The sequence below is a fragment of the Zonotrichia leucophrys genome, chromosome 12 (assembly GCF_028769735.1).
Source record: "Zonotrichia leucophrys gambelii isolate GWCS_2022_RI chromosome 12, RI_Zleu_2.0, whole genome shotgun sequence".
Taxonomy (NCBI): Eukaryota; Metazoa; Chordata; class Aves; order Passeriformes; family Passerellidae; genus Zonotrichia; species Zonotrichia leucophrys.
This window is the reverse complement of record NC_088182.1, coordinates 8,933,585-8,955,638: the sequence shown is the minus strand read 5'-3', so window position 1 is coordinate 8,955,638 and position 22,054 is coordinate 8,933,585. Positions and strand designations below refer to the sequence as shown.

General features: G+C 56.6%; 3 protein-coding genes across 9 annotated transcripts; 1 reads left to right on the top strand and 2 right to left on the bottom strand.

Moving 5' to 3' along the window:
- Positions 1–2,804: 2,804 nt before the first annotated feature.
- Positions 2,805–7,438, bottom strand: KLHDC8B (kelch domain containing 8B). Of its 6 annotated transcripts, none has more exons than XM_064724470.1 (6): positions 7,356–7,438; positions 5,700–6,164; positions 5,014–5,178; positions 4,588–4,812; positions 4,227–4,340; positions 2,805–3,439 (listed from the first exon to the last, which is right to left on the bottom strand). In XM_064724470.1, the coding sequence occupies exons 2-6, from the start codon at positions 6,070–6,072 to the stop codon at positions 3,243–3,245; spliced, it is 1,074 nt and encodes a 357-aa protein (XP_064580540.1). In that variant the 5' UTR covers positions 6,073–6,164; positions 7,356–7,438; the 3' UTR covers positions 2,805–3,242. The 6 variants fall into 6 exon arrangements, with proteins under 6 accessions (XP_064580540.1, XP_064580535.1, XP_064580536.1 ...); XM_064724465.1 differs by lacking the exon at positions 7,356–7,438 and adding an exon at positions 6,993–7,229; XM_064724466.1 differs by lacking the exon at positions 7,356–7,438 and adding an exon at positions 6,993–7,229 and having other exon boundaries at positions 4,239–4,340.
- On the bottom strand, positions 7,363–11,158 carry LOC135453430 (uncharacterized). Its single transcript, XM_064724474.1, has 5 exons — positions 10,992–11,158; positions 10,534–10,919; positions 9,745–9,905; positions 9,210–9,342; positions 7,363–8,053 (listed from the first exon to the last, which is right to left on the bottom strand). The coding sequence occupies exons 1-5, from the start codon at positions 11,143–11,145 to the stop codon at positions 7,847–7,849; spliced, it is 1,041 nt and encodes a 346-aa protein (XP_064580544.1). The 5' UTR covers positions 11,146–11,158; the 3' UTR covers positions 7,363–7,846.
- A 209-nt stretch (positions 11,159–11,367) lies between these two features.
- On the top strand, positions 11,368–21,569 carry CCDC71 (coiled-coil domain containing 71). 2 transcript variants are annotated; one of them, XM_064724471.1, is made up of 2 exons: positions 11,368–11,444; positions 13,835–21,569. In XM_064724471.1, exon 2 carries the CDS (start codon positions 13,896–13,898, stop codon positions 15,066–15,068), a length of 1,173 nt encoding a protein of 390 aa, XP_064580541.1. In that variant the 5' UTR covers positions 11,368–11,444; positions 13,835–13,895; the 3' UTR covers positions 15,069–21,569. The 2 variants fall into 2 exon arrangements, with proteins under 2 accessions (XP_064580541.1, XP_064580542.1); XM_064724472.1 differs by lacking the exon at positions 11,368–11,444 and adding an exon at positions 11,587–13,378.
- Positions 21,570–22,054: the final 485 nt, after the last annotated feature.

Sequence of the window (22,054 nt, the reverse complement as noted above, 5' to 3'; positions counted from 1 at the left end):
CATGGGCTGGAAAGCAAACCTTCCTCCAGAGTGCCAAGCCGATGGAAATGTTAATGTTTATTGCGATTTTTAAGTAAATAAAAGCCTTGTTCTACTCCTGAACTGCCTACAGCTCTGTTGTACAGGCAAGTACATGGCACTGCTGCCAAGAGCCCTGCTGTGCATCCAGGCCCTATATGGTCCTGCATCATAAACAGTGATTTTCCAGCATTTTATTGCTCATGATTGAAAAGTTGGCCCAGATCCCTCTGCAGAAGAGACTGTAGAGTCCTGTACCCATTTTCAGTGCTTCCACTGCCATTAGAAAAGGAATTGCTGGTGCTGTGCACATTGGTGATAAGGCTCAACATGTTATTTTAGGTACTTAGAAAGAGCTGTTCCTATTTCTGATGTGGCTGGAGCCTGCTGGTATGAACGTCTAGCAAGTTTGTGGAATAAGATAAATGAGATTTTTGTATTTCCATCTCTCCTGACAACGGAAAGAAATTTCAATATGGAAACACATTTTTTTAATTATAGGTCTGACAGCTACCTCCATTTCCATCTCCCCCATCCATAACACGCTCTGGGGAGATGAACCACGTTGCCAGGCACTAGCTCATAACTCTCCTTATATCTGAAACAGTCTGTGCTTCTAGCATTAGGAAGGGTAACCAGATACCTTGTAGTCTTTCCTTTAGTAAAAATTAGCAGAAACTTCCAGGAGATAGACAGCAATATACTTGGTACATTCCTCAACTTTTTTGACTTCACAGCACACTTCATTAGAAATTCACATAAGTTTATCAGTTAATAACATGTCAGTCTGCAAAAGTGGCCAGGACCCTCATCTCTCCATTCCTGAGATGCCCTTGAACATTTTCCTGGTAACATTTCTCTCCTCATTCAAATGGGATTCTGGTCTTGTGATCAAAAGCAGAGATAGAAAAGAGTGACAATTCCACACTTAATGAGAGGTCAGATTCCTGTTGAACTCAGGTGGAGGAGCCAAGACAAAAGGCACTCCAGTGGGTCAATATGCCAGGAAGGTGTGTGCAGGAGGCAAAGTGCTGCTGACAGAGGGGCAAACACCTGTGGGGCAGGGATCATCAGCCTCCCTGCTGGAAGCACCACAACAGTGAGGCACTCCTGAGCTCCAGCTTCCCCCTCCAGCATCCTCTGGCTCTTGCAGCTGCCACTGCCTTGAATTTGGAAAAGTAGCCTTGGGCATCCCATCAGCAGCAGGGAGCTTGTGAAGTTGGCACATAGGGATGTCAATTTGCCAGTGACTCAGCATCTTGATTTATCCCCCTCATGCAATGCTCCTGCGGGAAAAGCTTATTAATCAGGCTTGTGTTTCCAATGCAGCTCCATGATTTAGGGTCCCCCATGACTAAAGGTTTAGCGGGATTGGAATTATTACATGCCTTGGTGGATTCTGGAAAGAGCTGTGAGAGAGGGGAGACATACAAAAGTGGCAGCAAGGGGTCTGTCCCCTTCCAGGACCCTGAGAAGGACAAGGCCACCAGGGTTTGAGCACTGACAAGGGAGTGCTGTGAAATACTCATAGAAGGCTGGAGCACACTGCACTCAGAAGAGGTGTCCCTCTGTCCAGCCCCCAGTCACAGCACAAACCACTGACCTCCTCCCCAGCTGCCAGTGCATCTTCCCAGCTCTAATTTGGGGCTCAGTGTTGATGCTGGCTCTGGCACAATTGTGGTTTCTATGGCAACTCCAGAGGCAGATGCAGGGATGCTTCCAGCTGAGGTACCACCAGCTTAGGTATCCCAAGTTGTTCCTCCCAAATCACAGGCAGTCATGCAGTGCATCAGGACGGATCCTGCAGTCACTGTGCCAGGTGGGCACCAGAGGCAATGGAGCAGCAACATGAAAATGTCTTCTAAATGTTATTTTATGGATAATTTCCAATTTTTCCCATGCTGTGATGCCCCCAAGACATGGCACAGCCTGCCCCAGCAGTGTGTTGGATGCTGCCTCACTCTGATGGGATTCAGTCTCCTGTCTCTGCAGCCTTCAGCCCACCCGAGGCTCAAGCTGGCTGTCTTCTCTGAAAGGTCAGGCATCTGTACTTAATATTTACACAGACTTATGAGATCTTTCTAGTGTACCAATGAAGGATCAAATCCCTCACCTGCTTTCTGCTTTGGGTGTGAGACTCTCTGTGGAGCCAAGAGCAGCAAGGCTCAGGTGAGCCCATAGAACTGGGTAACTCAAGTGTCACCTCCCTTGATCTCACAGTGCACCCCTAAACACCACCCACAGACACCACCAGTTTGGAGCTTACATTCCCTTCCTGTAAGCATTACATTTCAGCAAGCAGGATTGCAGCGCTCCTGCCTACAGAAGCTGGACAATGTTGGGCTCAGCTCTCTCCCACACCAGCCATGGTTCATCCTTTGAGATGGAGCTGTGGTGCTGGATGGGGCCCATGAGTCCTGACATTAGCCATCTCTTCTTTCTTCTCAGCATCCTGGCAGCCCTCAACATTCCCGGCCTCTCTCACACCCTGGGTACCTTCAAAAAGGTCCCTCCTCTCCTGCTGCCTTCATCCCCCCACAGCATTTTCACCCACAGTAGGCCAAGCAGGAAAAAGGCTGTATCAAGGCAGGACAGCCACTGCTTAGCTCCCCTCTGCATCTCTACATCACATTGCTCTGTTCATCCAGGAGGTGGGGAGAACAGGAGTTACCCTTGCTCCACCGTGTGGGGTCACTGAACTCTGCCTTGGGAGGGATTTTCCTGACAGGCTGCAGCATGTGTCTGCCCAGAGTAGGATAACCAAAGACGACATGACTCCAGTAGGATAAAACTCCACATGTTTCATTTATTTGAGGTGCTACATCACCTCCCAGGCACTGAGCTACAGGGCACCTCTGTGCTACATGAGACATCGACTGGGTCTACGACGACACAGCACTCACTGCTACACACACGGCACAGATACGCCGTGGCACAGATGGGGCCGGACAGGGCAGTGAGGCCAGCGGCAGTCCTGCCACCGCTGCTCCCCCCACGCTGCTGGCGATGGCCATCCCACCAGGCAGGAGTTTGCCCTGGGCTTCATTGCCACAGCGCTGCAGGAGCTGGGAGTTCCCACAGCCGCAGCTGCTCTGGTGCCTGGCATCATGGGACAGAGGCTTCCTGGAGCCAGGTCACCCTGGGTGAACACATGGGTGCTCACACACCCTGTCCCCGTCTTCAGGCACTTGGTGCTTGGCCAGGGCTGGTCCCCGGGGTCCCACTCAGGGCACATCACGCAGGCACAGAGCCTCAACAGCGCCACTGGGACCCTGGGCCACACCGCCGATGATGAAGAGCAGGCTGGGTGCTGGGCAGCTGGAGCAGGAGCAGCGGCCAGTGGGCATGGGGGGCAGCGGCTCCCACTTTTTCTGTGAGAGGCTGAACCCTTCCACTGAGTCCAGTGGGCAGGACTGGTTCCCTGTGGAAGACAGAACCACATCAGCCTCTGTGCAGCTCTCCCGCCCCTCACCCCAGGCTCTGCCTTTCCCCCTCCACATCTCTTTGATGCCTCAACAGGGACCCTGAGCTGCACAGGCTTTGAGATCCCAGAGGCAATTAGTGGGGGCACAAGAGGATTAGAAGAGTCCCCATAGGGATGGCTGCTGGCACTAATGCCACACCTGCTGGCTCTGCCCCCTCAACCACTCCTCGCCCTCCCCCCCTCCCCGGGCCAGCACTCTGCAGGGATAAGGCAGCTCCAGCTGCAGCAGGACTCAGGAGCAATGTCACACTGCAGGAATGCAGCCAGCACCATTCCCTATTCCCACAGCAATCTTGGGGGTCTGGCAGCCCTCCCTGCAGGGCTGGCAGTGCTGTGGCTGGCACCAGGCTCCCCAGGCAGCCCTTCCTGCTGAATGCCCTCTGCTGAGTGACAGCTCTAACCTTTCCCCAGCTCTCTTGGGAGAGGGATGCAGCACTGCAACCCTGCACAGCGGAGCTGAGCCTCTATTGGGCTGTGTGAGCCCAGAACGCTGCACAAGAACAGGGAAAATCCTGATTGGGGAGTGAAAGGGGCAAGGGACACAGTGGGTCAGCCAGCAGGACAGGGCAGTAGGGTCTCCCCAGCACTTCTGAGAGCATGGAGAGATGTTGCTGCAGACAGTGTTGCAGTAACCCCCTGGCTTTGCACAGCCAACCTCCCCACTGCCATGCAGATCACTGATGTGCCCCAAAGAATGGGGATGGGAACACGGCCACACTCCTACCCCCAGCATTACCGAGGCCACCCACAGCCACCACTCTTCCTCCCAGGCATCCAGCCACGAAGTCAGCTCTCTTCTCTTTCATACGGATGGTGCGGTTTGGCTTTCTCCACACACCTGGGTATGAGAGGGAGTGAGCATTGCCTGCTGGGGTTTCCCCTCTATACACCAAGGCCAGAACACCCACAGGTTAATCACTCCCTGGGACCAGGGAGCACAGGATTCATTCACCATGGGTACAAGGGGCTGATGTTCAGAGCCCATATAATTATGTCCCTCAGGCACAGACACCTCTCACCAACCCACAGAATCATCCCAGACCCACAGAAGATGCTCCCACCTCACCCAGAGACATGGAGCTCACCCTGCGCAGGATCAAACATCTCCACGGTGTTGACAAAATGGGGACGGGAGTAGAAGTTGTGGGGCCCTGGCTGCTGCAGCCCCCCCAGGCTGAAGACAACTCCATCAGCCATGGCACAGGCGGCGAAGGCGCGGCGGCTGGGCACGCTGGGGTAGCGTGTCCAGCTCCTTGTCTCCACGTCAAAAGCCTCGAAGGCAGTGACAGGCAGCTTGCCTTGCCGGCCTCCTATGCACAGAGGAGATGTAGCTGCCAGTGCCCCAAGCTGGCACTATTGGTGTGCTCAGCAAGCAGGATGGGGCCGGCTGGCTGCAGTGCTGGGCACTATGGAGCCACCCTGGGGTGCACCAGGTCATTCTCTGACCTGGGAACAGAGGAAGAAGAGGGTAGAGGCACAGGGGATGCTCGGTTTGCCCCAGCAGCACCTACCCAGGACGAAGATCTTGTTTCCCTGCAGGAAGGCAGAGGCCCCATAACACGGTGTGGGCATGGAGGGTAGGGGCTGCCAGTGATCCTTTGCCGGCTCATAGACACGGACCAGAGCCTGGGGAGAGGTGTCCGCACCCATTCCCCCCAGGGCGTAGACAGCCCCATCTGGAAAAGAGGCAGCAGTGAGGCAGGGGGGTCTGTGGGCAGCACCCCATGCCCTCCAGGGCAGGCAGCCACACTACTGCTGAGCCCCACAGCCAGACACTGCTCCAGGGCAGCTGGGGACAGTGAGTACAGCCAGGCCTGAGCCTGGCAATGCCCTGACTGCACTGGGACCCTCTCGCCCCCCTCTCCATCCCATCCATCAGGCACAGACAAGAGCACAGGGCCATCCTCTAATTATTCTCGGCAGTATCATCTCCCTGGAGACACCATGGCAACACAGCCATACTGCCAAATCCTGCTTCCAGCACGGCCGGCACCCCTGCCCGCTCCCACCACTGTCCTGGCATCTCCTCTGCCCTGCCCACTGCAGCCTGGTCCATGCTAAGCATCCCTGTCCAGGGAGCAGACATAGGCACCACATACAGGGACCAACCCTGGCTCCTGGCAAGCTGCACTCTACCAAGACTCCAAGGATGCTTAGCAAACTTTGGGCAAGAGTCACAACATGTTCCTATCCTCACCTCTCTGCACAGCTGAGATGCCCATGGAGGGCTGAGCCAATGCCGCTTTCTTCTCCCATTTGCCCTCATCCACGTGGTAGACCTCAACGGAGGCGAGGGGGCTCTGCGCCGCATCCACACCGCCCACCACCAAGATCTGCTTGCCCAGGGCGAGGACGGCAGCGCCAGCCCGCGGCGTGGGCAGGGGTGGGAGCGTGGTCCAGCGCTGTGCTTGGAGGTCGAGCACCTCAGCAGTTCCCAGGGCTCGCCCGGCGCCCCCGCAGCCGCCCAGCACGAAGAGCTGCCCGTCGCGGTGCGCGGCGCTGCAGTACACGCGCCGCGTGGGCATGGCGGGGAAGGTGGCCCACGCGAAGGCGCCCGCGCCCGCCGCCATGGGCCAGCTCAGCCGCCTCGGGGGTCCCCGGGCTCTGGCCCCGCCGTGCCGCCCATCCGGCCCGGCTCGCCACTGGTCCGGCCCACGGCCTCCTGCGGGGAGAGCATCCGAGTCAGAGCCCAGGCACCCATCGCCCTCCAGCCCCAGCTAGCCAGCTCCCCTTGGCGGTGCGACAGCTCCTGCTTCGCGGGGCTCCGCACTGCACCCCGGGCTGCCTGCCCACCCCCTCCGGGCTCCCACTCCCTGGGGCTCTCTGTCCGCACGTACCAGCGCTCTTGCTTCCCGAGGTTCCCGCATCCCGGCTCCCACTACCCGGTGCTGCTGGTGCACAGCCCGCACTCACTGGGACCCTCGCGCGCCCGGGGCTCTCTACCCGCATCCCCCGGGTCCGTACCCCGCAGAGGCTTCCCGTTCACAATCCGGACCCCGGCAGGTTCCTGCTCTCGGCGCACCGTCCTCACGCCCGGTGCTGCCCGCACTCCCGCCCGCAGCCCCCGGCGCTCCGGCGCACTGCCCCGCAGCCCGCACCCACAGGGCTCCCGCCCACAGCGCGCTGGCACCGGCGTCCCCAGGGCTCCCGCTGCAACGCTCGCGCCCCCGGCGCTCCCCGGATACCCGCCCGCAGCCCCGGACGGCCGCTCCGCCGTGCCCGGACTGCCCGCTCCGCTCCTCTCCGCACCGCCGCTGGGAGAGGGACAGGGGCAGGGACCAGGACCAGGACCGGGACCGGGACCAGGACCGCACTCACCTCTCCGCCCGCTCCGCCGCTCTCCCCGCCGCTCCGCGCCTCTGCCCGCCCCGGGCCCGCCCGCTGCCGGTGGGGGCGGCGCCGCGTCCGCCCCGGCCCCCCTGCCGTGCCCCTCTCCCCTCCGCCCGGCCCTCGCGGTGCCACCGGCCCGCCGTGCCCCTGCCGCGTTCACCTGGCCGGGAAGGAATCATCGCAGGGAGAGGGGCTGGAGAGACCCTGGCTCTGCCCTCCCTTGCTGTGCGCTGCCGATGCCAGAGCCATGCAGTGCCGGGCTCAAGGAGTCGGGAACCCACCGTCCCACGCTAGAGATGACCCCTATCCTGTCACCACTGCAGGGACAGAACACGACCTCAGCCCTACTCTGAGCACGACCTTGCTGGGGTCTCTCAGTAGCATCACGAAAGGTGCACATGGGTCTCAAACCCTCCACCAACACTTTTGTCCCCACTTGGCTGAGCCAGGCAAATGAACACGCTGGGAAAGGCGCTTCCCACCCACCAGCACAGGCAGAGCCAAGGGCAAGCAGGAAACTCACAGAGAAATGAGCTAAAAAGGTTTGCTTTAAAAACAGACAGAAGTGACAAGGCATCCACCGAGAACACCACACCACAAATGCCACCTGGGGATGCTGCTGCTAACACTGTACTCATCCTGGCACCTGCTCTGCACCAGCCATCATTGCAGGAGCAGGAAGTGAGGTGCAAACACTGAGAGGCTGCCTGCATCACAGGATGGTGGGACCTGCCTGGTGACTGCAGAGGGACACTGAGCCCCAGCCCTCATGCAGAAGTGGGCACCACGGGCAACACTGCCAAAGACTGGAAAACCATTTCCTCCAAAAATCCCATCACACAAGCTCCCAGGATGCTTGTGTTTGCTCATGGAAGGTCCTGGTAGGACTGAACGCCCACATTGCACATTGGAGAGGTAACAGCTTGAAGCAGGAGCCCGCCTGGGACTCTGACTGCGTGCAGCAGGAAGCAGGTGGTGTCCCAGTCTGAAGGCACTCAGCCCCATGAGGTGCCATCACTGTCCATCCCACTGCTGGCTCGGGGTGTCCTTCTCCACGCAGGCCAGGTAGCGGTCGTAGTTCTCCTCGCACCTCCTCACACAGCTCAGGAAATAGTCCTCGTCAGCAATGGCCTCCAGCAGATTGGTTTGCACCAGGCAAATGTTGTACAGTGCTGAGGTGGGCACGCTCCTGGGACTGCTGCTGCCCTGCTCTGAGAATACCTGCAGGGAGAGCAGAGCCTGGCAGCAATGCACACACCCCACGGTGTGCTCTGCCCTCCCCTCAGCCAGGGGCCTCCATGATGTGTGTCAGGGGCAGAGGGCAGGGTGATCCTATCCCCACTGCAACAGCAGGTGAAATTTCTTGAGATTTTCCCCTCTCCCAGAAATTGCCTTTGACTCTGAACCAGCATGTCATACGTGCCTGGTGCTCCCTTAAGGAAACAGGCCACACCATGCAGCTGGAAAACGGCTCTGTGGAGCAGCTGACTCCAGGCAAACCTCTGCCAACAACTCTTCCTTTAGCTACCACAGGATGGGACAGGGACTTCACCTTCTGGTCTCCATCATTGCCTGTTTAAAGCCACCTGGCAACCTGTTTCACTCCTAGTGCTGCTCTGTCACCATCACTGAAATGGGGACAGCTCTGCAGAGCTAGTGGTGATGCAAGAGGAGGGGAGAATGGCTTTCCACCTACTGATCCTGGCTGCAGGACAGCAAGGTCCCAGCAGTGACAATGAGCCCTGCTGGGAAGATGCTTGGCTGCTGCCCAGACTCCCACAAGGTCTGCTGCTGCCATAACTGGATCCTACCTGAGTGATCCAGCGTGGGAGCAGCCCCAGGGCTGGCTGCATGGCTGCCATGATATTAGCACAGCAGCCTGACTGACCAGCCATGCAGGCTACCAATGCCAAAGGAGGAACTCCTTGATCACACAAGGATAGCCTGATGCTGAAATGCAGCAAGTGGAGCTGTGTGAGCCACACTCCAGCTGCTGCAGATCTGCATGCAGCAGCCATTGCAGAGGCTCCCCTCAACCAGGCATGGCACAGACCAAAGCCTGCTCCTGACAGGTCTGTCCAGGCAGTAACAATTCCTGCCACCAGCTACAAATGTGTAAGCTGAGAAAGCTTGTATGGAAGGGAACATCCGATGAGCATCCCACCCCTTTCCATTCCCAGGCTGCCTGCCAAACACTGCAGACAATTCACTGGCTGCTGTGTTTCCCCCCTGCACCGTCTCCATATGGATGGAAACAGGCAGGGGTTGAGGATCACCCATGGACCTGCAGCTCATGCAAAGGGGGCAAAACATTCTGACCTTGCCAGGGATACCCCAGTGCAGGCTGCTGGTGCCAGAGGGGCCTTCAGCCACCTACCTGGGGGTGAACAATGGTGTCTCCATCATCCAGCCGGATGTTGTCATCAATGAAGATGTGCTGAATGTCAGGATCATGGGGGTCTATCCACAGGGGCTTCCCACCCCGGGAAGAGAACTGATTTCTGGCCCACCTGAAACAGTAAGTGGAGAAGCAACAGTCAGGGCAGGAAGAGGGTGACAGCTCCCAGGAAATGGCAGACTGTACTGCAGGCCCAGGGCACCCTCTGAGCCAGGGAAGCAGGATGGAGAATGTCCTGTCCTGCTGCCCATGCCCTCCCAGAAATGAGGCATTTTGCATCAAGGTGACAAATCAGAGGGCCTTTGGAGAAAAGCAGGAGGTACACCAGGGGATGAGGACCTCAGGAATGGTGTGAGAGTCCCTTCAGGCTGCCCACAGGCAACATGGGAAGTGCCTAAGTGATAGAGACCCCAACAACATAAAGGCTTCAAGATTAGGAGCTATCCCAGAAACGAAGAGAATCACAGGAAAGAACATAATGCCCAAGCCACTTTCTCAGTGCCCTCTTTCTCACCAGTCAAAGTGGTCTTGGAAGCCTCCAATCCCCTCAAAGGAGCTGAAGAAGTTGTAAAGCTTTCTTTTGTCTTCCCGGGTGGCCAGACGCTCTGCTCCCCGCGTTAGCACCACCTCTTTCTTGCTGCAGCGTATCTGGCCAGGGGTAAGGTCCACAGGGAGCTGCAGGACCACAGAAAATGGGAAAGGAAAAGTTTCCAAAGCAGACAGGTTGTTTCACTAGCAGAGACACTAAGCAGCAGGGTGGAGACTCCCCACCACTACAGTGTGGGAGGATGGTGCTGGGAAGATGACAAGAGGAGGCATGGAATGCATCGAACCAAAAATCATCCCCTCCCCAGGGATAGAAAGGAACGACTTCCCCAGGGATGGAAAAGAATGTGCTCCTGGCTGCACAGTGCCCCCGTTTCAATCTCTGCTATCTGAAAATACTCCGAGGAATAACTAAAGCATCTTCTAAAGCTCATTCCCAGCACTCTGCCCAGTGTGCTGCCAGGGGAGGAGAGTGCAGCTGTGATCGGCTCTGGGCCAGGGAGCCCTGCTCTGCTGCAGCAGCCTCTCCTGGGGAGGAGGAATGCTCTGTCCAACACGGGATACCCCAAGAGGAGACCATTCCACACAGGATCTGCACACACATGCTCCCCCACAGCTCACAGCTTCATCCAGAGAACTCGATGCTTTTAAAAGCAGTCTGGCCAAGCAGCTGGAGAGCAGTCTGACGTGGGGGGGGCTCCGTGGGACCATCCGGCTGCCCTTCCCCATCACCACGGACCCTCAGGGCGCCACTCACCGCCACGTCCCGCAGGGCAGGGAACTGCGGGTGCTGCCCGTCCAGAGCGCTGCGGACGGCCTGCAGAGCGCGGGGCAGGTCGGTGCCGAAGGTCCTGAAGACAACAGCGAAGGCTCTGCCATCCCGGTGCAGCGCGTCCAGGAGGCGGAAGAAGGAGGGCAGGATCAGATGGTAGCGTTTGCCGGGCTCCCCTGGCACCGACAAGGAGTCGTGCGGCCGGCCCGGCCACTCCAGCAGCCGCAGGTGGTGGGCGTGGAGGTCACGGAAGCGTCGGCCCGGGCCGGCCTCGGTGAAGGCGGGGTCCCGGCCGTGGCGGCTGTAGTAGCTGAGGGCGCCGGGGCACGGGGGGCGCAGGGACGGGCGGTCGCTCACCCACTCCCACTCGCCTGGAAGAGAGGAACGTGCTCAGCCCCCGCACCGCCACACGGGTCCCCCGTACCCCCGGCCCCGGCGCTCACCGGCAGCCCCGGCGCGGCCCCAGGTGACGGTGCTGAGAAAGGTGTTGAGCGCCGCTCGTGGGGCCTGCCCCGTCACCGTGTCCGCCACCACCACCGTGTTGTTCAGGTCCACGTGCAGAACCAGGCGCCGCCGTCGCCCGGCCCCGCCACTCATTGCCCCGACACCGGCCCCGTTACCTGGTGACGGCGCCGCTTCCGCCCGCGCCGCTTCCGCCCGCGGCGCCCCCTGCCGGCCCGGGACGGCCCTCGCCGCCGTTGCCGTGGTCACGGCGGGGCCGGGGGCGGAGGGCGGAGCGCGGGGGCGTGACCGAAAGGGCTCCGTGACTGTGGGCGGGACCGCGGCCCGCGAAAAGGGACGGGAAGCGGAAGCAGGGCCGCTTCCGGCGCCCCGCTGGCGGCCATGTTGGAGCGGCGGGTGCGGCGCAGCGGCGGGCACGGGTCTGGCGGCAGCCGGTAGGTTGGGGCCGGCGGGCCCGGGCCCCACGCCGGCTCCCGGGCGAGGGCGCTGCCGAGCCGCCCGCTGCGGCGGCCTCGGAGTGCTGGAGGCGGAGCCGCGGCGCTGAGGGCCCCGCCCCGGCCCCCGCCCCCCCGGTCCCGGGAGCCGGCGCGGGCCGAGCGCGGGTGCCGCACCCCCTGTCTGCACCAATCACCTCCCGCAGCCCTGCCGGGAGGGGCCGGCCCAGGCGGTCTGCCCGCCCCGGGGTCCCTCCGGCCGGCGGGCCGAGCCGTGGGAGGGTGCAGCGGGAGCGAGGGACGGGCGCTCGGGAAGGGGCATCGCCCGCTCCGAGGGGCGGGCCAGAAGGAGAGGCCGAGCGAGGACCTGGCGACCCCGTCGAGCCCTCCCTGGGACTGCGCACCGGCCTCCGGCTCCACAGGCTGCCCCAGCCCCGCGTCTCGGCCCTGCCGGCAGCCGCTTTCCCCTGCGGTGCACCGGGAGAGCCCTTTCCGTGCTCGGACAGCCGGGCCTCTAAACCGGTGCTAGCCTCGACCTTCCGGTGCTGTGCTCGCACCGTGCCGGGAGTGCTGTGCTCCCGTAGCCCCCCACAGCAGTGTGGCACGGGAGGGAGCCTGCTGTCAGGAGGGCAGACTGTCCCGGGGTGCGTCTGCTCTTGGCCGGCTTTCCTCCAATACAGCTGGCACTGCACCAAACAGCACCGAGCGGTTGGATGGTGGAAAGTACTGTTCCCATGAAATGTCACAGCCAGAACACCCCTTCAGATGTCCCAGCTGCTCCCGGGCTTGCTGCAGCCTGAAGATGAACCATCTTGCAGCCTGTTGAGCACATGTCGCTACTTGTGCTTCTTGGTCTCTGCCTCACCACATCAAAATTACCATTACACCTTCTCTGGCTTTCCTGTGCCTGGCACTGCTTGGTCACTTTGGAGATGGTGACTCTCAGTGCTGGCTGGTGACGCTGGCTGGGGCTCTGTGGGATCACCTCCCTGCCTGCTTCCCCTCCTTCGTGGGAGATCCCCCGCCTGCCTCTGAACAACTGCATTATCCTCCTCCAAATCCCTCTTTGGCCGTGACGTCTGCAGAGCACTTGACTGAGATTAGTCTGTCATGTGGAGGTTCTTACTCCCCCACTGACCTGTGCTTTCCCTTCTGTGGCTGCTCTTGCCTTGTGTCTCTTCCCTGCTTGTGCAGCTGGCGGCAGCACGGGCTCTGCTCCTGTGCTGTGTGAGACCAGAGTTCTGGGGGAACATGGAACATGAGCAGTTCCTTGTTCTGGCTGCTCAAGCACTGACTTCTCCATCACAGCTTTCTTGCCTGTGCACTGCCCTCTCCAGAACTGTCTCTGACACCACCTGCATTTCCCTGATCAGGTTTTTTAGCTGAATCTTCATTATTATTTTGACAGTATCAATAAAGCAAAAGATTTTATGTTGGTCTAGCATCCAGCTGTGAAGCTGTGAGGCCACCAGGATCAGAGTTCTCTTGAAGGGCTGCCCTTCAAGTCCTGCCTGGAGTGCCCTTTAGTGCCTATTTTTTATTGAAAGCAATAATTGATGCTTTTATGCTGGGCAGGCAGCTGCACAGTGCCCTGAGTGTGATCCCAGTGTTGTCCCTCAGGCCTTTGTACACTTGGCCCTGGTGATGCGTGTTTCCTTCATACCGCCCTGCTTGAATTTCCTGCTTCCTCCTCACTTGGCAGCAAGTGTCCTTGGATCAGCACCAGTTTGCTGTGACAGCAAGTTGTGGACCGTTGTTCAAACAAGAGAACAGCAAGGAGCAGGGCTGCCTTGCCACAGCATTCAGCATCAACGAAGCACAACTGGAACAGCCTTCAGCCCTGCTGCCAGGTCTCCAGGAGGAAGCTGCAGCTTTGGCAGGGGACTCAGAATCAATTTTTGAGTGGCATCAGTTTAGAAGCTGAGAAATTGAAGGTGGTGCTGGGATGCAGTTGAAGTACTTAGGCATTTCTTTTTGTTGAGATGGCTCAATGGTGCTGGTTGAGATGTGTACACAGGGAAAAGGTTCAATGAGGGTTCAGTTTTTCCCAGAGAAAATGAGATCTGTTTGTCCAAAGACTCAAACTGGAAATGAGCTGCAGATTTTGCTGAGTTAATCATTGGAGTCCTTCATCTTGGGGTGGATTGGATGGGATTTCCTGAAATCTTTGTTTAGGTTGGAGGATATTTTTGTGAGAGATGTTTTAATTTTATTTCAGAGATAAATGAGTGACAGGTTTTTCTTGGTGATGCTTCTATGTTGGATTGAGCCCAGAATCTGACCCAGGGTTTGCGACCAGCCATGCCTGGGCTTAATGGTTTCAGGTCCCATATTAAAAACTTGGATAATTTCAGTTGCTGTAAGCTAACTGTCTTCTTTCTCCTTTTGAGGTGTCAAGGGTTGTTTTCCCAGTAATTTGGACCTTTTTGAAGCACCTGCTTGCCTAATGCCATGAATATTGCAGTGAACCATGAGGAAGAAAAAGCTGTCCATTCCTGGTCAAGAATTTCCTCTGCAGGACAGAAAGTTCTGGAGGAAGCCCTCCGAGTCTTCAACCCGATGTCCAAGGATCTTTCGGACACAGAGACCCAGCTGGTGGCCTTCATCCAAGGCCTGAAGGAGGAGGGCTACCAGCCCACGATTCTGAGGAGTAAGGATGTGTACGGGTACAGCTCGTGCACGGCAGTCACGCCGACTCAGACGGGAGCAAACACTCAGCGCAACTGTGCCAGCACCACTGAGCCCACCCAGAGTCCAGCCAGGAACTCAGGGGCAAAAGTGGCCCCTTTGCCCACCAGCATGCCAGTGAGATCTTTGAAAGTCTCCAAAGGGGATTCCAGAAATCTCCTCTTGAGCTCCTTGAAGCAGACAGGATCTGGCACATCCAAGGCGGCGACGATGGGCTTCCCTACAAGCATGTATCCTGACGTGTATCCAGCTATGAGACTGTCAGTGGTTCTGGAAGCCCTGGTGCCACTGAAAACTGCCACGTCCTGTTTGGAGTCCAAGTACACACAGGGGCGTCTTGGCATCTCTCCCTCAGACCTTAAACTCCTCAAGACTTCAAGTGCACCAAGGCAGTTTTCTTCAGGCAAGAGCACTAAAATAACCGAAGGCAAGGGGTACAAGCGTTTGGTTAAGAAAGCACCCGATTCTGGCACCCGTGCTTTAAAGCTTCTGAAGGGACCAAAGGGGGGAGTGCTGCAGGAGAGCAACGCCTGCAAAGCCTCCGGAGTTCTCAACGGGAGAGTCGCAGGCAGCTCGTCCCAGGACTGCACCACAGCGCCACAGCCCAAGACCTTGAAAATCAAAGATAAGGAAGTTCTGCTGGGGAAAACAGAATGGAAGGACAGCAGCACTTACCAGGAGGGCACTAGGCAGAAGAAGAGAAGAGCTACAGAGGCAAAAGAAGCACCACAGAGGAAAAAAGCAAATACCATTCCTGTCCGAAAGAAAAGTCGAAAGGCTCAGAGCACTTTGAACCTGCTAAAATTCCGGACCATCAAGGTGGGCAACTCTTCCTCTGATGATGAAGTGAGGAGGAGAGCACAGAAGATTCTTAGGGTCAACTTGTCCCCTGTGATCCAAATTCAGCCCTTGTCCCATTCTCATAGTGTCCCCTGAATTTCTTCACTTTGTCACTTTTTTCTGTAAGTAAGTAAATACGAGCCTGGCACCAGAGCACAGAGAGGCCTAGGAGTGACTCTGTGTCTCTGGTGCCAATATGCCCACTAACCTGCAGACAGAGCAGCCCACTCTCATGCTGTTCCTGCCTGTCTGCCACTGCTGTGCAGAACTGGCTGCAGAAATCCAAACCCCTGTTTGGGAGTGTGGGACAGTGACTCTGGCCAGCATTGAGCTGAGCAGGCCAGAGAGCTCACTTCTCACCACCCTTCCCTGAACGTGGCAGGCTGTGCTCTTGTGCAGGGGAGAACACAGGACTTTCTCATAACATTGATGCACTGTGATATTGCTCTTTTTCAAGCTGTACATTTACTGGTTTTATTTTGATCAAATTTTATAACTTTATTATCTATATATCTATATATCCATATATGTGCATATGGCCCAGGAACTGTGGGAAGATGCACTTCCTCCATCCCTTTGGGATTGGGTTTGATAGCTTTTGTTCCTCCTTCCCTTCAGCTAGCCTTTTGTTGAAAGGTGCCAGAATTCCTTTGTGGTTCATTGTTGTGACAGTCTGTCCTGGGCTCCCTTGAGCAGCTCAGAGGCAGCAGCAGTGTAGCCACTTGTTTGTCTCCAGAATGCCAAACAATCTGGAGAATTACCAGCTGGTAGTTTTAATTCTGTTTTCAGTATAACCTCTGCATAACAGTGGGGGAGTGTCACAGGGCTGCAAGTCTGTCTGACATCTTTGGGCACCTCCTCCCTTTGTGGGTAGCAGAAGTTTTGAACACATGGTAGGGATTTGCCTCCAAAGAGGATTCCTCCTCAGCACCCAGCATTACTCTGCTCTCCTATACCCCAGGTGCAGCTATGGATCACCAGCTGTGACTGTTAGAGCCAAAGGGCTGGAATTGTTAGCATGAACTGTGTAGTGTCCTGCCCCCCATGTAACTGCTCTGCTGTTGCTGGGTGTTCCAGGAGCAGATCCCAGGGGCTGGTAGAGAACTGTTGGCTTTGGCTGGAGTTAAACCACAACAGAGACACACGCTGTGTTTGAATGCTTTAGCTACATCCTGCCAGTCCCAGACTCAGTGGGATACTTGAGCCTGAGTTAAAGCAGAAAAGTGAAAAATTTGGGAGCACATACACCAGCACTTAAACATAGAGGGTCTCTTTCTGTGGTTTGTGGGGATGAAGCAGTAGGAGGGGAGATGGGCATCATGTGGGGGGTGGCAGCCTTGCTGTGCCATCAGGGATGTTGTGAGAAGGTGTGTGGCAGGTGTGAGAGCTCTGTGTGGAAGGAGGAGTGCAGGCTCTGCCATCCCTAGGAGGCACTGCAGAACTGCTGCACACGGCTGCTGTCACCTCCCTGCACCGGGCACGCTGTTGGATCAGAACACGACTCTGTGCTCTCTGCACTCCACAGGGAGGGATCTACTAATCCCAGGAGAAACACCTCACTGGAGCAGTTAGTGCTGCTGCTGCTGTCACCTGGAAGGGACAACCTGCTGTCCTGGGGAAAGGAAGAGGCATTGGGCTGGGTATGGGCCTGGCTCTGGATATTGCTGTCTGCTCAGATGTCTGCAGCAGTAGTGTAATCCACTCATTCTCTCACCAGCTCAAAACACCAGTTGTCTGACCTAATAATCTCTGTGGACATTGGCTGAAGGGATGAGCTCCCCAGGGAAGTCCCAGGTCCTTATATTTGAGCCTCACCCCCAAGCACCTGGTTGGATTTCAGTGGTTTATAAAGCGGGTCAGTGTCTGATCCCCAGCACAGAAAGGAAGACTGGTATGGAGAGGAGAGAGGAGGTTCATGACAGGGTGAGAAGGCAGGGAAGTTGAGTGTTCTGAGGTGCATCTGGGTTCTCCTCTCACCCACATAGAGCAGGGTGGAGGTTCACTTTCACTGAGCAACCTGGTCTAGTGTAAAGTGTCCCTGCCCATGGAACAAGATGGTCTTTAAGATCCCTTCCAACCCAAGCCCTTCTGTGATTTTATGATTCAGGGAATGATTGCAAGCCCTGAACCCCAGACTTGGGTTCTGAGTTGCTGTCAGAGATCATAACTTGCAGTGTTTGAGAGTGACCTGTGAATGCCGCTGCTTGGCTGCCAAGGAGGAGGAAATATTTTCTTCTGCTTCTGTGTTTTAAAATGCCCTGGCAGAGAGTTCCCTGTCCTGACCTGGTGCTGGATGAACAGGGGCTCTCCATCACTGTCAACTGGCCAAAAATTGCTTTGTTCCTTTTGTTCCCACTCCTTCAGACCTTTCTCATTCCCACGCTCTCAAATGCCAGGTCTTGAAGTCCTGCACTGGTGTTTCTCTTTTGGGCTGTTTCCCGAGGAGGGCTCTGAACTCCTGCCTGTGGTATTGCTGTCAGGCTGCTCAGCAGCTTCCCCCGTTCCCAGACCCTTATAAGGGCACTGAGAGCTGTCTTTGGAGTCTCCTTATGCAGCACAGGCGTCCCAGCTGAGCCCTTGGCCTCCGCTGGGAAAAACAACGTGCATCAACAAGGCTGAATCCAGGTCGGAGCCTCTTTTTATCCAGCCTGAGTGGGAAGCTGAGCACCTGAGGCCAACTTACCAGGGCACATCCCTCCTCATCACTGTGTGTCTTCTCTCAGCTGTACTGCTGCCTGCCTCTTCACTCTTTTCTATCACCTCTTGTCTTTCACAGCTTGGGTCTCTGCCAGTCAAGGACTTGACTTGTATTGTTGCTTAACACATCCAGCACAGCAGCCTTTGTGCTGCCGTGCCTTTCCCAGCACTGAGCTGAGTTCTGTGCGTGCTTAGTGGTGACAGTTTGCCCTGTGTCCTTCCAGGCCACCAGCAAAAGGTGTTCTGCTCCACAGGGAGAGACAAGCTTTGGAAACACCTCTGTGCCACTGAGGCTGCTGCCAGGGAAGTGAGCACACCATAGCTGTGTGCTCAGGGACTTGCTCATCACCAGTCCCCTCTCTGTCACTCTCCTGTGCATCTCTAACAGACCACAGGGCCCTGAGCAGCAGGGCAGTGCTTAACCTCCATTCCCTGCCCTCCTCTTGCCTCTTCCTCCTCTTGCAGGTGCTTTGGGAACTTGACTGAAAGGGTTGCAGGTTGTTATAGAGGGGTTTACAGCCTCTGTGCCAATGCCAGCAACTGCTGCCCTGGTACCAGCCAGCACTGGCAGAGGGGGTGCCTCAGTCTGGCACAGGTTGGCTCCCCCATCCTTCAGCTCATGCCCAGGTGTGGGTGCTCCTGGTGCCCTGGGCATGTAACACTGATGTGCACGGGGCTGCAGAGGGACTCTGTGTGCGTGTTGCTCTCTGCTGTTCAGGGTAGATGAAGGGTTTGATCAAACCAGAGCTACCTAAGACCTGATCTAGCCAGAGGTCTCCTCCACAGGTCCCTTCTATCCTGTGTTAGTCTGTGGCAGCTGAGTAACACTTGCAGGGATCTGTGCAACAGTAACTGGCAGGCACAGAGAAATGCATTGCCCAGAGCGCTGTGGTCTCTGCTGAGCATGTGGTATGCACCTTGTCCAGACCTGTTTCTGTATTAGTCACTTTGAATTCATCCAAGTGCCTAACCTGGCCTGTGTTGTTCTGGGCACTGTGACAGCAGAGAGCTTTGGAGACTCTCTGAGGAATGCTTTTAACGCATGGATTTGTGCCACTGTCACTTCTAGAAATGATTCGGCTAGCGGTCAAAGGGCTCTTCTTCCAACTGATTTTTTTGGAAATAATTTCTCCTTTTGTTCAGCTGCCAAGGAGCAGTTTATGCTTCCTTTCCACCAGACGAGGTCCTTGAGCTTCCTGCATGCTTCAGATGTCCGTCAGCAAGGTCCGTGGGGAGAGCAGCCTGTCCGGCAGGCAGCTGAAGGGGAAGCTGACATCAGATACCAGTTGAAATCACAAGTTAATTGGTAGAAATGTTCTGAAGCTCATGTCCACTGTGATCAGATTTCACCATCTGCCACTGCTTATGGTTGTAGAAGTTTCTCCTCAGCCTCTTCCCTGCAAGCCATGTAGCGTGTTGCTGCTGCTGCTTCTAAACTATTTGCATCCCCATGAGCCAGCTGCTGTAGCAATCCTTGTACAGAATTTCTTAAGCACTTCTTTTGCAAAAAAAGAAGGGATTATTTTTGTTCTGCTTGGCAGCCCATGAGTGATATTTCAGTGTGTGGATGAGGTGTGCTCCCTGGAGTGCTCACCTCACTGGGCAGCTCTCAGACCAGGTCATACTACCAGGGCTGGGGTTAGTGGGCTGAGATCCCCCAGTGCCTGGTGCTTCCTTGCATGGAGTTCAGCCAGTTGCCAGCTAGGAACATGCCAGGGGAATCAGCAGCAGCATGGCACAGATGGGTGATGCTGCACATGTGGCTCCAAGGTTCTGCTCCGCAGCTGCCTGTGGTTTGTGGTCTGTCCTCCAGGCCCCCCAGTACAGCAGGAGCATTTCTCCAGCTCCAGGTGTGGCAAGAGGGGCTGGGAGGCTCTGGATTTTGGAATTGAGCACAGAGTTTGTGCCCTTTAAATTGTGACTTGTGCTGTGTTCATGGCCAGAACTTGCCAGCGTGCGGGGGTTCAGCCAGCCCAGCAGTTCTTCCGCTTTGGATCCAAGTTCCCTGCCCTGTCTAGAAGCTGGGCCTTTGGCCATGGCTCAAGGGATCCCTGGGTATGGAGAGCAGGTTTGTCTCTCAGCTCCAGCTGGGCAGTGTGACTCCAGCTGAGCAGCTTCCCGGGCAGGAAGGCAGGTTCTGGTGGGAGGATCCTTTTTTTGACTGTGGTTGGCAGGGTTGGTTCTGAGCTGTGGAGCACCGGCTGCTCAGCCAGGCTGGTTGGTTTTTGTGGAAGTGACAGTTTCTTTTTCAGTCTTCAAAAGGGCACTGGCCTCTTTGCTCCTGTGCTCAGATGGGGATGGCCTTGCAGGAGTTAAGGTGGCCCATGGGGAGGACAGCAGTTTTGGGATATCTGGCACCTTCCTGACAATGCTGCAGCCCTCAGCTTTGCCAGCTACCTGGGCTGGCACAACCTGTGGAGAGCCCAGCAGGGCAGGATGCTCCTGAGCCCTCACATTCTGGACTCTGCTAGAGAGCACCATGCTAGGGTTTCCCTCTCCTTGCAGCCTGTTCTGCCTGGAGCTGGATGCTGTTAGGAAGGTGCCAGGTGTCTTGGAGGAATGTTGTCCCAGAAGACATGAGAGGCTAGCCTTTGTCACCAGGTCATCCCTGAGTGTGGAATGAAGCTTGTCTGTAGTTGGGACACTGCTGGAACTTGCAGGTTGGCCAGCAGCTGCCTCCAAAGCCATGGTGCTGAGGCCAGACCCCTCCCTTTGCTTAGGAGCACTAAGGAAGGCTGGTGAAAAAGCAAGAAGCTGGGAGTAGGGAAAGCTAAAAATGCCAGCAGCACCTGGACAGCCAGCAGCCTGCTGCTTCTGTGTCTGCTGCAGAAGATGTGCAAAAGTGGAGCCAAGGCTGTGGCTTTTCACATCACTGTCTTCCCTCCATCCCTGCCTGGCCACAGAGCTCCCCCTACCCTGCCTGGCAGCAGTACATGCACACTGGTGCTGCAGGGGAGTGGGAGTCCTTTTGGAGCAGGTACCCCCCAACCCTTCATTCCCATCCTTCATCAGTCTCACAATCTGGCACTGCTCATGTGGCCTCCAAAACACCTTCCCCAGAGAGTCCTTTAAAGGCCTTATTATCGTCTGGGACTCTCTCCTTATTGTCTTAATTAGCCCTTTCCATTCCTGTGTTTCTGTGGCTACAGGCAGCCCCTGTGAGTGTCTGGTGATTCCCACAGACACAGGCACATGGTGCTGTTTGAAAAGAGAAGGTGCTGCAGAGCTACCCCCCGAAATACCTCCCCTCCTGCCCCTGCTGCACCGCCCTGCCCGGGCCAGGACTGGGACAAGAGGAGTGTCAGTGTTTGTTCATGGTGGGGAAGGCACTGTGTGATGCCCTCTCTCCTCCTGGGTCCTGGTGCAGCTCTCCTGAGCTGAGGAGGAGCATTTCCTGAGCACAGGCATGGCAGCTGCTCTGAGTGACACGGGGGCTCTGGGTGGGCACTGCCCAGCCACTCTCTGCCAACCAGCATCTCCATGAGAGCCGACTCCACACAGCTGCACCGACCTGCTCCAGCTGAGAGCAGCACCATGGGCTCTGCTGTGGCATTCCTTGGTGTTGGGGCATCCTGAGAAATGCTGGGGAGCAGCAACTGCAACCTGCAGGACAATGACCATCTTGTTCTTGAGTGAACTTTTTACTGTTTCATTTGTTTGTGTAGAATGTTTCTGAAGTTCTAATAATATTTAATGTTAATATGAAGCTGGGCTGTTCCACACTCAACGTTGTATATTTTGGAATGGCATTGCTTAGTGAAAAGACAGCATTAGTATTATTCCACTCTTTGGAAGGGAATGGGACAAAAAACAGACTGTCATTTTTCTTAAATGAAGTGAATTTTGTTATGAAGTCCTAGCAGGTGTCCAGCCCTTCAGTAAAATGGTGCTCAGAACCACCCAATGTGTCCAGCGTTTCTTTGGGCTATGACAGACTGCTCCTCCCTGGGCTCCTGCTCCCAGCCCTGTGTCAGCTCCATGGAATGGTGTTTCCCGTGTGCCAGCTGCTGCATGGGGCACGCTCAGCTGCACACCACACCCCCAGCTCTTCTCCCCAGATCTCCCAGGGAAGTTTGGCATTACTCAAACTCCATTAAGGATTGCCTGGTTTGGGGTGGGAAATACCCCGGCTGTGTGACACTGGTGCCTGACTGGGATAAATCCACATTCCTGGTTAGTTCCTAGAAACATGCAGGGTGGCACTGTGCTGGCAGGTTCTCTGCCAGCCCCAGCCTGCCTGCCCATCCTCTGCCTCCTCTCTGGATCTGCCCACTCGGCAGCCGGGACCCTCTGCCCGGCTAATTCAACAGAAGCGCCATTGTTCCACGGTTTGCGATCTGGATCCAGTGTGTGCTGCGGGGCTGTCAGTGCACTGACCCAGCACT